The 16282-nt window shown below is 42.1% G+C and overlaps 1 protein-coding gene across 1 annotated transcript in view; it reads left to right on the top strand.

Moving 5' to 3' along the window:
* Positions 1-11881, top strand: part of ppp1r13l (protein phosphatase 1, regulatory subunit 13 like) — a 19778-nt gene extending 7897 nt beyond the window's left edge. The window contains 12 exon segments of the mRNA XM_020605570.1: positions 4919-4981; positions 5093-5214; positions 5608-6178; positions 7055-7246; positions 7249-7334; positions 7938-8310; positions 8414-8886; positions 9069-9206; positions 9511-9644; positions 9998-10164; positions 10848-11041; positions 11175-11881. Of these exon segments, the coding sequence (XP_020461226.1) occupies positions 4945-4981; positions 5093-5214; positions 5608-6178; positions 7055-7246; positions 7249-7334; positions 7938-8310; positions 8414-8886; positions 9069-9206; positions 9511-9644; positions 9998-10164; positions 10848-11041; positions 11175-11210 (2523 nt within the window). The 5' untranslated portion in view covers positions 4919-4944 and the 3' untranslated portion in view covers positions 11211-11881.
* The last annotated feature ends 4401 nt before the right edge of the window (positions 11882-16282 follow it).

The raw sequence follows: 16282 nt of genomic DNA, 5'->3' as shown, positions 1-16282 counted from the left end.
AGAAGTCCAGAGAATAGTGCTAGAATCCACTATACCCAAGAAGAGCCTTCCTTCCAAAAGAGGAATGAAGGCAGTTAGGGATTCGTTGGTATTATCTCAGAAACGGGTCCACACATCGTTTATGTACAGTTAGTGTCTGCAGAGACTGTTGGCTGTCCTCGGTTTGAGAATCTCAATAGATTAGCATTGTGTAAGGTTGTTGCCTTTGGCAATGACACTCGTCATCATGAACAGAACGTGCTCTGTGTGTGTGTATGTATATGCTCATTTACATACTTAAAAAAATTACTTATATTGGTAGAAAGGTTAAGCACTTATGTCGGAGTGTGAGTGTAAAAAAAAAATACTATGGGTAGAGTTTTTTTTTTCCACAGGCTAACAGTTATTAATATCTAATAGTAGGAGACATGAATAATCGCTTGCCAATAGTCCCATTTAACTCAGCTGCTCAGGTAACCAGAAAAAAAGTCAATACAGCATATTTTCTTATGGTACCTTGGAAATAGTTTTATAATCCATCAGATGTGAACTAGTATTCTGTGAATAAACCTTTCTAGGGAGCACACTTTCTGTGGCTGTGGTAAATACTGAAGATGAAAACTAAATTCACCAGATAATCTCTGTGAGACACATCACTGATGTTTGAGGCAATATTTACATGTTTTGCAAATATTACATTCCCCCCCCACCTGCGATTGCACAATTAGTCTCGGCCTTTAGCTCCTATTAGAGACCAGCAGTCCGTTTCAGATGATTCCCTTCACCTGAGAGAGTAGTGAGCCAATATAAACAGTACATTTGATGTTTCTTTCTAACTGACTGGCTTCATACTAATGGTATTCTGTTTACTACAAGCTGTGTAAGAGCAGTGAGAAAACTAGTGGAAATTAGAATTTACTACCAGGATTTATGTTTTTCACTGGAACCTACAAAAGCATATCATCACTGCTGTGAGGATCGACAGGGGGTTTATTCACCAGAGAGAAATCATTTAGTTTGTGTTGTCTGCATGATGACATATAGTACAGCTAAACTTAAATGGATTACGAAACGGGCCTACCGCAGGTCCAGGGGCCCAAGAGTTCGATGGGAGGGGGGTCAGAGACTCTTTATGAACTGACTGTTTGAAAGCAATAGAGCTCAGTTAAGACTCAGAAAGGTGGAAAACATCCACAAACTGACATCAAAAATGACCATAAGAGACATTAAAGCACTGCAAAGAGACACAATGTGTACAAAGAGACAAAAAATGAATCTAATATGACAAAACTACCAAAAAGAGAGACTACAACTGCAGATGTTGCATTGTTTTTGTCATTTTCAGCATCTTTTATTCTGGGGGTCCTACAGAAGCCTTTAGTTGCATCACAGGATTTTAAAAAAATTATTTAATCTCAGCCGCATTCACTGCCAAGAGTCAACAGAGACGACATCAGAGAGATCTGACGGGAGGATGTGAAGGCCGGAGCAGCGATTGTGAAACAGGAGAGGGAGGAAACAAATGGATGCCTGGATAACAAGAAGGAGTTCAGCAGAAACTAGAGCATCGGTTAGAAATATAATCAGGCATTGTTGGTGAAGGCCATAAAAGCAATGGCATGGAGGGAGGGACTGCTTGTACTTAGACACACCCTGACGTTCTGCAGAGCTAATAATTATTGTCTTCAATCCTTAAATCTTCCTTCTGCTTCCCACAGGCCCTTTCTGCTTTTATGAGTCTCCACTAACACAGTTTCTGAGTTTCCAGGGTTTTTAAGTCCAGTATGCAGAGGTAGCCAGTAGTTTTTTAAGTGCTACTGCATGTTTTCATCTTGTGGCTTTCGTCTTGGCTTTACCACTTGAGAGATTTAATTGTTATATGTTGAAATAAGCATGGAAAAGGAACTGAAAGGAGGTTTTCCAAGAAACGTATCTTGAGAAATTGACCAAAGTGCAGCACTGGGTCAGAAAGCCTGAAATAGAGGACAACACCATGGTAGTGGCCACAAGCTGGCAGTCCACTTTAAATGTGCACATGATTGATGTTTCTGTGGTTCAGTGCTTAAAGATACACACTCTGTCCTATGTGTTTTTATTTTTATCTCCTCTACTGTGTGTGTGTAGTTTAAGTTGTAACAGCAGCCTCACTTGATATCAACAACAACAACAAAATCCAGAATTTAAGTGACAGCAGAACAGAACATGATGGAAGATGATAGAACAAGAAGAATGAAGTCATAACCTTTGGTTTATTGTATAAACCTTTCAATTTCCATCCATCCATTATTTATACCACTTATTCCTGAATAGGGTTGTGGGGCGGGGGTGGGGGGGTTAGTCTATCACAGGGCTACCTCTCAATTTGCAATTTAAAATGTTATAAGTTGAAAATAACACTGTGAGCCACTAATGTGGATAAAATTAAATTTTTATCTACACCTCTTCAGCGTAAAAGCTTGAGAAATACTAAAAAAATATATACATCTAAAAATGAAATCAAAAGTGATAGTGTGCCAGTAAGTGTACACTGCAGAAAACAAAAATAAAGTGCCTTGCAGAGAGGGAAGCGGTGAAGTGCTGGGTAGGAAGGAAAAAGTTCAGTGAGTAAGTGGTTGACCTGACCTTTGTGAGTCAGTCACAGTGTAATCTCTTTCTGTGTGAGCTGCTCTTGACAGAGATAAACACCCTGGTTGGTGTGAGCTGAATGCCTCAATGGGAGGAGTGCTGAGGAATGTGAGCCTGTAACCCAGTCTGGCTGAGACATGACAAGTCCCTGTTTGTCCATGTTCTCCACAAGCAGAGAAACTGACCTCATACTGTTTGTGTGTCTAACTTGTCTGCACACACATTATTAGTTAAAACAGGGAAGGGTTATAAATGGGACACAGGTGTGTTTAAGGTGTGATTAACATATCGTCTAATTATAATTCTGGAATATTATGCAAAGATTTACTAATGGATATAACATATTGGGCATTTTTAAATCTAGATGTACATGAAATCCATATCTGGACTTACTGATCAATTTAAGAATCACATGATGATTCTCTACAATATTTAGGCTTTAAAACCTGCTCGTATACTGCACTGCATTGTATCTAAAGGTAATGAAGAATATGCCACAGAGTAGTTGGCACTTTTTTATTTTAATACACTGATCAGCCATAATATTATGACCACTGACAGGTGAAGTGAATAACACTGATTATGTTGTTACAATGGTACCTGTCAATGTGGTACCATTAGGCACCAAGTGAACATTCAGTCCTGGAAGATGATGAAGCAGGATGAATGGGCAGCGTAAGGATCTGAGTGACTTTGATATGGGCCAGGCTGTGATGGTCAACGACTGGGTCAGACCATCTCCCAAACAGCAGGTCTCGTTGAATTTTCCCAGTAGACAGTGGTTAGTACCTACCAACAGTGTCTAAGGAAGGACAAAATGAACCGGCGACAGGGTCGTGGACATCCAAGGCCCACTGATGAGGTTGACCTACTGTAGATTAAACTTTTGAATTTCATTCATCCTTTTTGAAAGATTCCATTTAGTTTGAACCTTTTGTTAAAATGGTTAAAAATGAGAAACACTACATTTGTCTCTATGAAGAGAAACATCCAGAGGCTATAACGGTGATATCACACCTAGAGTGGGGAGGCTGTTGAATTTGTCTAAAAGAGTTTCTCTAACCTTTCCTCATGAACACTTTTCACTTCTTTTACATACCTTTTTTCACCAAATGGTTGACACGGTTGTGCTCTTCCTGACAGTAGAACCACAGAACCCAGACGATGCACAGTGAACTGCAGAGTGACACAAGCGCCAACCAACTGTTACCCTTACTCCTGTGTACACCCCGTTAGGCCGGTGGTCATAATGTTATTGCTGATTGGTGTATGTCCCCACCTAAGGAATGATTACACAAGATAATTAATCAAAGTATTGAATTCTTCATTTTACTAAAAGGTGTTATAAATACCGCCCACAAGAAAAAGGTGGTGACTTATCGCTCTTGTCAGAAATAGAACATATTAACCAGCAGAAATCAGAAATTATTTGCAATCCTTCCATCTATTTATTACCCGTCCCGCTTGTCCTGTAGAGGGCCTCAGGGAGCCAGTCCCAACATTGGGCAAGAGGCGGGTTACACCCTGGACAGGTGACCAGTCTATCCCAGGGCCGACACATAGAGACAACAACTCGCTCTTACATTCACGCCTACAGGCATTTTAGAGTCGTATTTTTAATTATTTTCCATGCAGATATTGTAAGTGATTAGTGGATATTCTGTGATTCTTTGGCATTAATGCATTAGTTGAAGAGCTTTTCACTCCCAGTCTGGATTAACTGACCTGTTGGCATTCACAGCTGTTTGGGGAATTAGTATAATCTGTCATCCACCACCTGTCTGTCTGAAACTGCCCTTCAGACAGACCAGTCATATGTGACGTTAGCTGGAACACCTGGCGTCACAAATAATGAGGTTAAGTCAGCAAGCAGCGCAGACAGCTGCCACCAGCTCTCCTGAATGTGGTCCCAAAGGGCTGTGATGTCATTTAGTGTAGTCACATAAATTCAAGCATGCCTATAAATGTTTTTGCAGTTGCTAAAGTATGATCAAGGTCTAGCTTGTTTAGAAATGAGGGGCGGCGTTCATAGATTGTTGGCTCTCAGTCAGTGTCTGAGCAAAGAACTGCCCAGAGTTAAATACACCATAGCTCTTTCAGTTTCAAGACAAGCAGTGTTTAATTTTACTGCGTAAACCTGGTGTCGGAGGTTGAGTTGGAATAAGAGAAACCTAGAGAGCAGAGTCTGTTCATACAAAACTCTGATAAAGTGTCTATGCTAAATGCACAGTCATTTCAAAAGATTGTGAAGACGCTGGTAGTTAAAGGTGGCATGAGAGTTTTCTCCTAACAACTGTCATGCTTTCATTCTCAGGAGCAGAACGCTGCTGCCTCACAGTCATGAGTTCTCAGACCAGCCTGGGCAGGAGCATGCTGTGTGAGTTTCCACAAACCCTTGACTTGTCTTTTTTGGCTCAGTGTGTATTTGTTCACACGGGAGTCATATCCTGTGCTAATTGTCTGTGGTACGCATGTGGTTTATTTTCAGTCCAAACCATAAATGATGACCTGAACGCATCGCTGGCTACAGCAGACGAGTTATCCCGAGAGTTTAACTCCCTGCTGAAGGAAGTATCTCCCAGTAACAACAGTACAACATCTGCATCTCAGGTACACACAGATATACGTAAGCACATACACACACACCTTGAGCATTGTTTTTCTCCTTTTAGCTGTTAGCTTGCAACCATTTCTAACAGTTCTATTCTTTGTACTATTTGAAAGAGCGTATACATGCGAGGGTTTCCCTCTTTAGTGAGTCAAAGTCTCACACCCTCTGGTATGACACTAGCATTAGGGTTTCCATATTCTTAGCTAAATGTGTAGTTACTAAAATAAGTTATTTTGTTAATATTCATCATAAACCTACTCCATGAGTTTTAGCCTTTGGCTCGCTTTTAAAGACCCATGGATGCAGCAGCTGTTGAATGTTAACATAATGATCTTTGTTAAAATGACACAGTGGCAGTGTTCTTTAACAGATTTCTGACATTTTTCCTGCAGACTAGGACTGCATTCACTAAGGAGAAGCCTCAGTTCCCTGAGCTGTCCAACACCTCCATCACTACACGGGAGTCGAGTGGCAGCAGTAATGTCAGTTTCAGTTCCACGCCTTTCTCCTCGAGCTCAACATCTTTGCGTCCCATGGACTCTGGACTTTCCACTAGTATAATTTCACCAGCCTCCCCTGTCTTCTCCACAAACCCGCTCTCATCCCCCAAGATCAATGTGGAGCCACTCTCTCCACTTGCTCGAGCTGGATCCGACAGCTACTCGTACAACCAGCGGAGTCCCAGACACTCACCACAAACAGCAAGGCGTAATCCCCTCTCTGGTTATGACAGGAGCCCGCGAGGTTCAGCCAGTTACATGGATAGGAGCCCTTCTATGATCCCCCCACCTGTTTCTTTTGACCATGCTTCTCGGTCTGCTTACTCCTCCAACCTGCTGAGCCCATATGACAGCATCCAGGCGGGCCGCCGGTCACCTCGGCCGGACAGAAGCCCTTCTCCTTTGCCTTCCAATTATCCAGTGTCCAACACACTCCCACGAAATTTTGGTTTCAGACAACCTGGTAAGTGGCTGTAGTTATGTAGCAGTAAGAGTGATAGATCAGGGACAACTAAATATTTTGTTATTGTGGGAATAAAATAACTTTATTCCCATTACAGTCATTTTTTAATTAATATCACTTACAAGCTGGGAAAGATTGGTATGCTGCATGGGTGGATTTACAAACGGGTCTGTCGGGCACTGGCCCAGAGGCCCAGAGGTTCAGGGAGCCCCTGGACAAAAGAACCATGAAGGAAGTCTTAGCTTTTTTGTTGGAAAGTCAATCAAATAACTATGAAACTATTATAAAAAGCTACAAAATGAGAAAAAACATATGCAAGGCAACGTCAAAGACAAACAATACCACTAAAAAGAGACACAGAATGACTAAATACAGAAAGACCCCAAAGATTATGCAGAACGACGACTACAAAGAGATTGAAGACAACTAAAAAAACTAGACACAAAACAAGTAAAAATAGGTGCAAAACTACTATAAAATGAGAAAAATTAGCATAAAAAAACACAGTGACTATAAATCACTAGTATACAGTTTATAGTCCTAGTGCTGTGGTAATCAACCCCAAGCAGTAAGTTTTAATAGTATAGTTTTTCACAAAAAACGCACCCCCTTTTCAGACAGTTTTTAAAAAAGCTATTCAAATACAGTAAAAAGTGCTTTGTGTCACCATGCCAACCCACCCAGAAGAGTTTAATTACTCTGAGTTTAATGTCACAGTGCTCTCAAGGTTTCTTCAACTGTACAAATAAGACACCTTAGAAAAATACTGGCATTTAAAGTACTGCTCTTCTAAAACTTACATGGAATCTCTCATTCTTTTTAGCACTTTTTTGTTTTTGTGGTCTGTTTTTCTCAGTTTCTTACTCTCTTCCTCAGAAGAGGGTGTGCAGCGGCAAAAGAGTCCTGGCAAGTGGAATGAGACAGATCTGGACATGTCCTATGAAAGGAAACCTCACCACACCTATGACAGTTGGTCTTTTTCTTTTATTTTGGAATTAGTCTTGGACAAACGATTTAGACTGTCAGTTCTTTGCCTGTGCTTTGTGTGGTCTTGTTATTTTAACACAACATTTTACCGGAGTGCCGGCGCCAGCCAAACAGTGGCTGGAGAGAATCCAACCTCGATGGCCCGCCTCCAGCCCCAAGTCACAGAAAGGTGGGTGGTGTTAACAGTGAGGCATTCAAATAGGCACTGTGAGAGATTTGTTTGTGTGGCCCAAACTCTAAATTACAAGTAATCCCCTTTCTCAATGCCAAGTGTTGAGCCACACCTCATTATCTCCTTGGCCTAAAAAAAAAATGTTGCAAAACCCCATCTACCAAAAGCTCTGCAGGACATAGCCAGCGCCATGTTTGTGTCTTGTTAAGTGAAGTTGTACCAGGAAATAGTCCCACATCCAGGAGACACAAAGCAATATTATTATCCCACTGGAGTCTTGTATTTGTTCCACCTGCTGAATAGAAGTTCATTTTCCTTTTGGCTCTCTATTCTACTATTTTGTACTGACTAGGTTTATCAGAGCATTTTGCAGTAGTTTACAAGTGGTTGCCTAAATGTTGTTAAAGTGATTAGGCTGAGCCATACCATTAATTTGCTAGCCGTAAAATGTTAAAAATGAGCTAAGAGGCTCCATAAAGCTGCAGAATTAACAACACGTCTTTGGCACAATGAGAGACCTTCACGTTACAGTATGTCTGTTTCAGTGGATTAGTGTTACCAAGAAATTATCCTTTTTTTTTTCTTCTTCTTCCTTTCCAGGATCTTCGCTCACAACCTCTCCAGTTTTCCCATAGTTCTCTTCCTCGCAACACACGTATAACGATACCGCCAGATGTTTCATCCTCAGACCACTCCCCTTACTACCCTCAGCCCATCATCTCTCGCATTTCTATTCCCCCAACTTCTTCTCAGTCCCATCAGCGCAGACCCATCCCTCTCTCTGTCATCATGCGTCTCCAAAACCCCCAGTGGGGAGCAAATTCAACCCTCCCACCTAGAGTCCTGGGAGGAGAAGGGGACATGGCATCTTACCAACCGGCTGTACCCATCCCAAGGGAATTCTTCCGCCAACCTGTGCTTCAGCCACAACAAAACCCACCTGAGCAGAGACAGCCAACTATATACAGTGACGGTAAAACACATCTAACATCTGCACTCCAGCACTCTCTACGTTTACAGGATCTTTGTTCAGCTTGCTTTGCGATACAAATTTTGTGTGCTGTTCATCTCTGCAGTGCTGAACCCAGGGGATATAGATGCAGAGTTAGAGCGGCTGGACTATGATCCTCACATGCCTGTGATTTTGGAGAATCCCAGTATGCCAGAGGGTGGTAAGGAGATCGAGCAGGATATGTCGCCTGCTTCTCGGCCCCTGAGCCCTACCAGGCTGCAGCCAGTCGTTGCCCTTGAGGCCCAGACTGAGCAGATCCCTGACCTGGAGGAGGTGCTCCGCATCCGGGCAGAAATCCCCAGGGCCCTGAAGAGACGGGGTTCTGTGGACCAGTCACAGCCCCTGAAGAAGGCCTCACACTACCAGCCAAACCAGTACAAAATCATCATTGGCAAGCTCTTTCACAGGAAGAACAACCCCCAGAGGGTGGAGCAAGGTAGCGAGACTAGCAGCTCCTCAGATGGAGAGGACTGTGCTACACCTCCTACCCCTTTACCTGCATCTCAGACATCTTCACTGATTCCTCTTGACTTCAGAGTAAGACATGGGCTCACAGATCCTGATAATGTAATAGTCACAAGCAGTTTTTATGTTACAGCTGTGCATTATCTGGCAGCAATTAGTATTATAGAAGGGCTGATGTTACATTGTACTTTAAATGGTGAAAGACATTCAGGTGTTTTATTTTATCCAATTAAGCATCTTGTTTGTCCCTTCAGGGCTACCATTCCATTCTGCGGCGGTCCAAACAGGAGCGCAAACGTTCCAAGGCTCACGCTCGACTCAGCCCGCATGTCCTGCTGCTGGACGGAGCATTGGTCGGAGAACTGGAGACCGTGCAAAGAGCTCTGCAGGAGGTGTGTGCCCATACTAATACACATACTGTGAATACTGTCTCTGCCACAACTACAAGGGTAAAATGGAGTTTTAAAAATATTTCAAACAACTAAATAAGGTCTGCTTCTTTTTTGCCTTGATGTTATAACTCCTAATTCTGTTTTAGGAGGGTTAAGCGCATTTAAATTGGATAAAGCCAGTTACAACAGACATAAACAGAAAAACTCCTTTTGTTTATCATCATACTTTCTTGATATGTAAGAAAATGGGTAAGTAACTTACTTTCAGCTAATGAATCCACTCTGTGTAAAATGTTTTTGACAGATGAGTGACCCTAGTCAACCGAATGACGAAGGCATCACTGCACTTCACAACGCAATCTGTGGAGGCCATTATAATGTGGTGGACTTCCTTGTTCGCGCTGGAGCTAACGTCAGCGCACCAGACAGCCACGGCTGGTAAATATCAACTTTGATTGCAGTGTATTTATCCAGCTTATTTTTAAACAGGTCTTGGTATGTTGTGTGAAATCAGGAGGTAGTGTATTGTATTTGGTAAATGTGCAATATATGTTGGTTTTTAAATGGTGAAAGCTCATGATGAGTAATGCAGTTTCCATGAATGTGGATTAATACATTTTACTTCTACCTCTCCGCTCCCCTTTGGCCTCCTGTCAAGGTTTTGTGTAAGCCAGCACATAAAAGGTGGCATGAGAGATTCAGAGTTTGCCAAGGTGGAGGTTTTGCTCATGGCACCGTGAAGGTCATATTAAGTCTTGATGTATCTGATTATTGCATCATTTTGGTCCCAGGACTCCACTGCATTGTGCAGCCTCTTGTAACGACCGTCCTCTGTGTGAGTTCCTGGTGAGGAACGGAGCTGCTGTCATGGCTGTCACGGAGAGTGATGGTGCTACCGCCCAAAAGAAGTGTGATCCTTTTGCTGATGGGTTTGAGGAGTGTGATAGCTTCTTGAGGGGTGAGGCAGCTGCGCCCACACATGCACACCCTGTGACACAGTGTTTGTAACTGCTACACCTCAGTCATAATGTAGTGAATCAAAAGATGATACTATTTGACAGTTTGCTCCTCTCCTGCACTTCTGACCTCTTACTCATTGCCACATGTTTGAGCTTAATCTCCCTTTAGTCATTCACATCTATGCACCTAATATAGCTGATGCCCAAAACATTAAGATTAGCAGTAGTATCTAAAATTCTCAGTCAGAGTAACTTAAAGGGAACAGATAGCGTTCTGGTGCCTTACTTAAGGACACTACAATGGACCACATTGTCAAGGCAAGCTTTAAGAAGTGTTGGATTTTTGATATCCTAAAATATGACCATTTCATACCAAATCTACATTACTGTCAGGGTGGAAAAGGCTGTTTACTGCCTTTTTATAAACACATTTAACTACAACTTTGCATGTACTGACTGGCAGGGGAAGGTCTCTGGGGAAAATGATCATGTAAGAAAATAAAGCATTGACAGTTTAAAATACTAAAGAATTTCAATATAAAACTATGAAATGTGCTTCCTCTATATTAGATATTTAATTTATATTGTAACCTGTAACTGTTTGATCAACAAACCTTTCTTTGATCACTAGTCCTAACTACTACTTTAACATGTATATATCCTGTCTTCTTTGTAATATCAGGAGTGGAGGAGGCCATGGGGGTGGAGAACAGCGGGGTGCTGTATGCCCTGTGGAGCTACCCAGCACAGGCAGCAGATGAGCTGGGCTTCAAGGAGGGAGACATGGTCACTATCCTGCAGAAACCCGAGGGGTCGGACTGGTGGTGGGCCTCGCTCTGTGGCAAAGAGGGATTTGTTCCAAAGAACTACTTTGGGGTAAGATACCACTTCCTAATGAGAGGCTCATCAATTTAGCCTTTACTTCCTGAATTTCTTACCACAATGCATTTTGTAATGCAGAACAAAAACATGAATTTGAATATGTTTGGTTTTGTTTTTAATTTTTCAGCTTTTCCCGAAGGTTCGACCAAAATCTCTCTGCTAAGCGGTCTCTTGATGTTTAACCCTGGTCAAACTCGTGCACTGTCTCAAAAACTCAGTTACAGCTTCACACTGCTTTTTGAAAGGACTGAGTATGTCTGTCTTGGTGCAGGGAATGAGAGATGGTGTTGATCTGTCAGTCAAGGAGAGTTGAAGGCTCAGTATTCATTACTGACAAGGATCATTTTTTATAGAAGATATCATGTCTACTTCCTCTATTGTAGGATATTTTGTCTAGCAAAGCTGCAGCTCTGTACTGTGCTAAACTCTCTGTCAGTCTACGCTTGTTGGTCCAAAGGTTACTAAGGGACCATATGTTGTACCATTTTATTAGTACTGTTCCAGTCTGAAGTTGTCTGGTTACTCATCAAACATTCGCTGTTGGTGTAGCTCAGTGTAGCTGTGTTCTGTCCACAAACATGACCCAAGATTTTACGCTGCTTATGTAAACGAATCTTCTTTAAAAGAGGATATAATGTGTTTTCTGTCACAATGAAACTGGTTGTTGTATGGTTGTGTATTTTAGAGTGGTAGAACAAGTATTCGGTCATGCATCACTTTTCAGATTAACACTTTTGTTGCTGGGGCTTGCTGTACTGTATTACACCTGTAATCCCTTCCCAGGGGCACACAGTGAGCAAATAAATGAATAATAAATGAATCACATTTTCTTGGGTTATGCTCATGTGTTTGTGGCTTAAAATAAGAATGAACTGCCCTTGACTGACCACCAGATGACACTGTATATTCAAGAGTATATATTCAGCAGCATCATTTTACAATACTACCAGTTAATATAAGTAATATGCAGTATCCTCTGTGTAAATGTTCTTATTACTTTCGTTCTTCTTGAAGTTCTCTCTTCTGTTGCACCAGCACAATGGGAGGAGTTTTTACAGTAGCAATACCACCGTGTAAATGTCCTGCATCCAAAATGTTATTTAAGTAAAAGCAGGGTGGCACAGTCATGCAGTGGTTAGCACTCACACGAAGAAGGTTCTGGGTTCGAACCCCACAAAATCTGTCTGTGTGAGTTTACATGTTCTCCCAGTGGTTCCATGGAGTTTTGCCAGCTTCCTCTCACAGTCCAAAGACATGCAGCTTAGGTTGACTGGTGACTCTAAATCGCCCATGTGTGAGAGTGGTTGTCTGTATCTGTGTCAGTCCTGTGATAGACTGGCACCCTGTCCAGGAGCATCCCGTGTCTCACCCAGTGTCATTTAGGATTGGCTCCAGACACTCTACTGGATAGCAGGACAATATACATGATGGATGGATGTATTATTTTTCTTTGTTTGTTGAAAATGTATGTAGGTATAGCTGTGCATGTGTGTTTGGTATATACGTAAAATGAACCAGGGCAGGAATCATGACAACCTTGCACAAGAGTGACTACTGTGATTCTTCATGTGGAGTTAGCTGTGCTGCTGTGCACACATGTTATGGCTTAAAAAATGATTTATCACAACTAACTCAAGCCTTTTAATCTGACTGTATGGTATTAAGAAAACACCAATGCTTCTATGCTTAATCACAGTGCCTGAGAATGATTCAGTGTTTTTATTTAATTCATTTTACATAGATTACAAAAGCATTGTGATGATAATGATGATACAGACACATTCTGGTTTACACGCCCACATTTTTGTAGCTGAGGTGAGCTAATGTCTTGTTTCACGTTTTCTGGTGAATAATTCAGGTGGTGTAAGTGAACTTTCCTCTGGCCTGTGGCAGCATACGTAATGTTCTGCTGAAACACAATCTCATCCTCTTGGCAAAGAAAAGGAGCAAGCACTGCAAAAACACCCATGTTAAGCCTTGGTTCATAAAACATTGTTTTTCTTTATCCAGGTCGACACTACCAAACAGTTGAGACTTGGATTGTTTTAATATTATTCACCAGGTTTACTGCTTAGTCCCTGAATGGGGTCACGGGGGGGGGCTGGAGCCAATCCCAGCCGGCAATCGGGCGAAGGCGGGGTACACCCTGGACAGGTCACCAGGTTTACCACTTCATCAAATTGAAAAGTCTCAGTTGCATAGAGGGAATAAAAGTTCTTTCATGTTTTCTGTAAAGCTGCTCTTTGGTGTAGATTATTTAAAAAATGTCATCTTTTTTGGTTTTTCACTTTTTCTAGCTTTTCTCTTTTTTTTCTGTTGTGAAGCACTACAAAGTTTGCCTTCATATGTTTAAGAACTATTTGAATAAAAATGAATCTGAGAAGGAATGTCTGTAATCCTTGTTTTTATTTGATGTAAGTGCTCACAAGTCATAGATCTAATATGGTGAGTAGACTTAGGTTTTGACTGTCACAAATCAAATGTTTTGGGAACTGCTTATTTAAATGACAATGAATATTTGCTGCCGATAACATTTATTTCCATTTGCAGATGTAATCCAGTACTACACATACCCCAAGCTTTTACATTTGTGCGGTTTCTTGTTGAGTCAAAATTTAAAAATGACTCTCGCTCTGGGATTTACACTGTATATTGCAGTGCTGCTGGATTAGAATGCAGAGGTTTTCATTTTCCTGATCTCTGAGTCTCAGTCATGATCCTGCCTACAACCACAAATGCACAGTTTGCTTGGGTCAATAGCCACAAACATTCAGTCATGTTCAAGCCTGTCTCCCTGTCTTTGACAGTGCTGTGCTGGAGAAATTGTATCTGTGGCAGTTTTGTGTTGAACTGTGTTCAAGCAAAACTCATTTGATGCTTCATTGAAAACCCATTATGCAGTAACCATGATCCACCATTACTGATAGAGTTTGCAGCCAACTGGGTCAGGGTGGGGGAGGAGTGATGCTATTTGCCCAGTCTGCAGCATAGTTGCCCAATTAAACTTTTCTCATTCTCCACACTGCATTCAATTCCACCTCACTGCCCTCACCACCCCACAACACGCACAGTGTGATTTCAGACAGGCTGACTGTTATCAGAGCCAAACTCTTTGACCCATCAAGGTCTGTCAACCTCAGTGGACACAACAGGCCATCCTTCAACTGCTGTGGTCAAATAAACACAGAGAGAAAATGGGCTTTACTGGCATGAAGTAACAGATACAGAGCTGTGAAGGCTCTGCAGCCAAAATGGGGCCACGACAGTGACATAGCAGGATGGGGAAACTGAATGAAGAGAAATAATAAGTGTGATAGAAAGAATGTCTGAGCAAACCACACAATTCTGTTTGGTGGGATTCCTGCCAGAGGAAGGACAATCTATGAACCACTCAAGCATTTCCACTGTGCTTTATTATACCTGCCCTGATTGATTAAAAAGTAGAATAGATGTTAGAATTGGAAATCTGATGCTAACCAAAGGAAAGGGAAAAATATCTAAAAGGGATATGGATGGGGGTGTGTGTGAATATGGAGTTGAAGTTAAACATTCAGAAACAAACAGCTATCCATACACAGACACAGCTGATAACTTAAACACTGTTTATAATGCCTCTATCTTAAGATGGCAACCAGCAACAGTTAAGCTTCATTGTTTAGGAACCACAACTGTGTGTTTTTGTGGCACAACATGGATGACAGATGCAGTCACATATGCCCTGTCTGCTTTCCAACAGTCCAGACCAGAACTGTACTGATGTCTCCTGATAGTTGAGAGTATTGTATGTGACAGCTAGAAAACTGCCTTGAGGGAGTGTGTGCATGCCTCACTCTCACTCAGAAGCTGAGGTGAGCAGACAGGTCTGTGGCCCTGAAGAAACAGGGCTTTGCTGAGCCTGTGCTCTGCACTAAGGGCACACACTGGGGAAACAATCATAGTCAAATTTACAAAAACAGGAGGGGAGTCAGCCTGAGAAAAATGTCCAGTCCACTTCTGTTCTTTTCTTACTTCAGCTGGCCATGCTCCTACTCTGGGCTTCTGTGGAGTTATGAATAATAGAGGAATGCTTGTCCTTCCTCACTCCCCTCTTTAATCAGAGCTTGCCTGGCTGCCCTGTTCTCTGCCACTCCTCACTTTAATAAATCATTCAGGGCCTCAAGACGACAAGTCCGTTAGAGCAGGCTGAGCAAGGGCCAAGCTTGTAAACACCCTGCTGTCTCTTAGTACATCATCCACCTCCTTTACCCCACAGTCTTTTCTCACTCTCATCTCTTCTTCCTCTGGGTGTCCTGCACTTAGTGAGACTCTTCTGCCCTCTTCGCATTTATTTTCCCTCTACCCGACAAATCAAATTGGCAAAGAGTACTTCTCCTTTTCTCTCCTCCTCTCTCCTCCTCTTTGCCTCTCAGACCGTTTCACTCTGTCAAGGTTCAGCCCATTATATATTGTTCTCATTCCTCATCTCTTTCCTCCTCCTCCTCCTCCTCCTCTTTTATGCCTCCCCATCCCTGTCAGAGCAGAAATTCCTGTCGGGGATGACATCACGTAAATGTGCCCCAGTGGTTACTGGTGCACAGGGGTGTCATAGAAGGATTGGATACAAAGAAATGCTGCAGGATGTCCTGCCCTCCACGCTTACACTTAAACTTACACCCTTACTGCACAACAAAATGAATAAACCATTTTGCTATTTGAGGTTTGAGAATGGACTAATGGATGTAAGGACAACAACATTTGAATCCTTGGCTGTCAGGATAATGTGAAAATGATAACATTTGCCTTTGTGCAAAGCATATAGGCACAGTTCCACCTGCAGATTCTCTTAAACTGTTATCTATAATGTTTAATATATCCAGGAACTTGTATCCAGTAGTTCTATTTCACATAGTGAAATACATTCACTTCCTATATCCCCCAAAATCCATTTTGACAGCAACTCTGGTGCATGTAGTTCTGTGGGCTGCACACTGTGTATGTAGGTGATAGGAGCAATTCAACAGTGTAGTGAGACTAAATGTAATCCCCATGATTAAAATCGTCTGTGGCAGAATTGCATTCTGGTCCAGTGCACCTGTTGTCAGTGGCAAAGAAATGGTAGATTTTTGTTGTTCTCTGTTCTCCTCTTTTCAACATCACCCACTCTCCTCCCTCCTCCCTTTATCTGCCAAAAAGGCTGAGACCCTCATCCCACCCTCCACCTCTCATCCTCTCTCTTTGGTGTTTCTCCCTGTCTCC

The sequence above is a fragment of the Monopterus albus genome, unplaced genomic scaffold, assembly GCF_001952655.1.
Source record: "Monopterus albus unplaced genomic scaffold, M_albus_1.0 scaffold71.1, whole genome shotgun sequence".
Taxonomy (NCBI): domain Eukaryota; kingdom Metazoa; phylum Chordata; class Actinopteri; order Synbranchiformes; family Synbranchidae; genus Monopterus; species Monopterus albus.
This window is presented reverse-complemented; position numbering and strand designations above follow the sequence as displayed.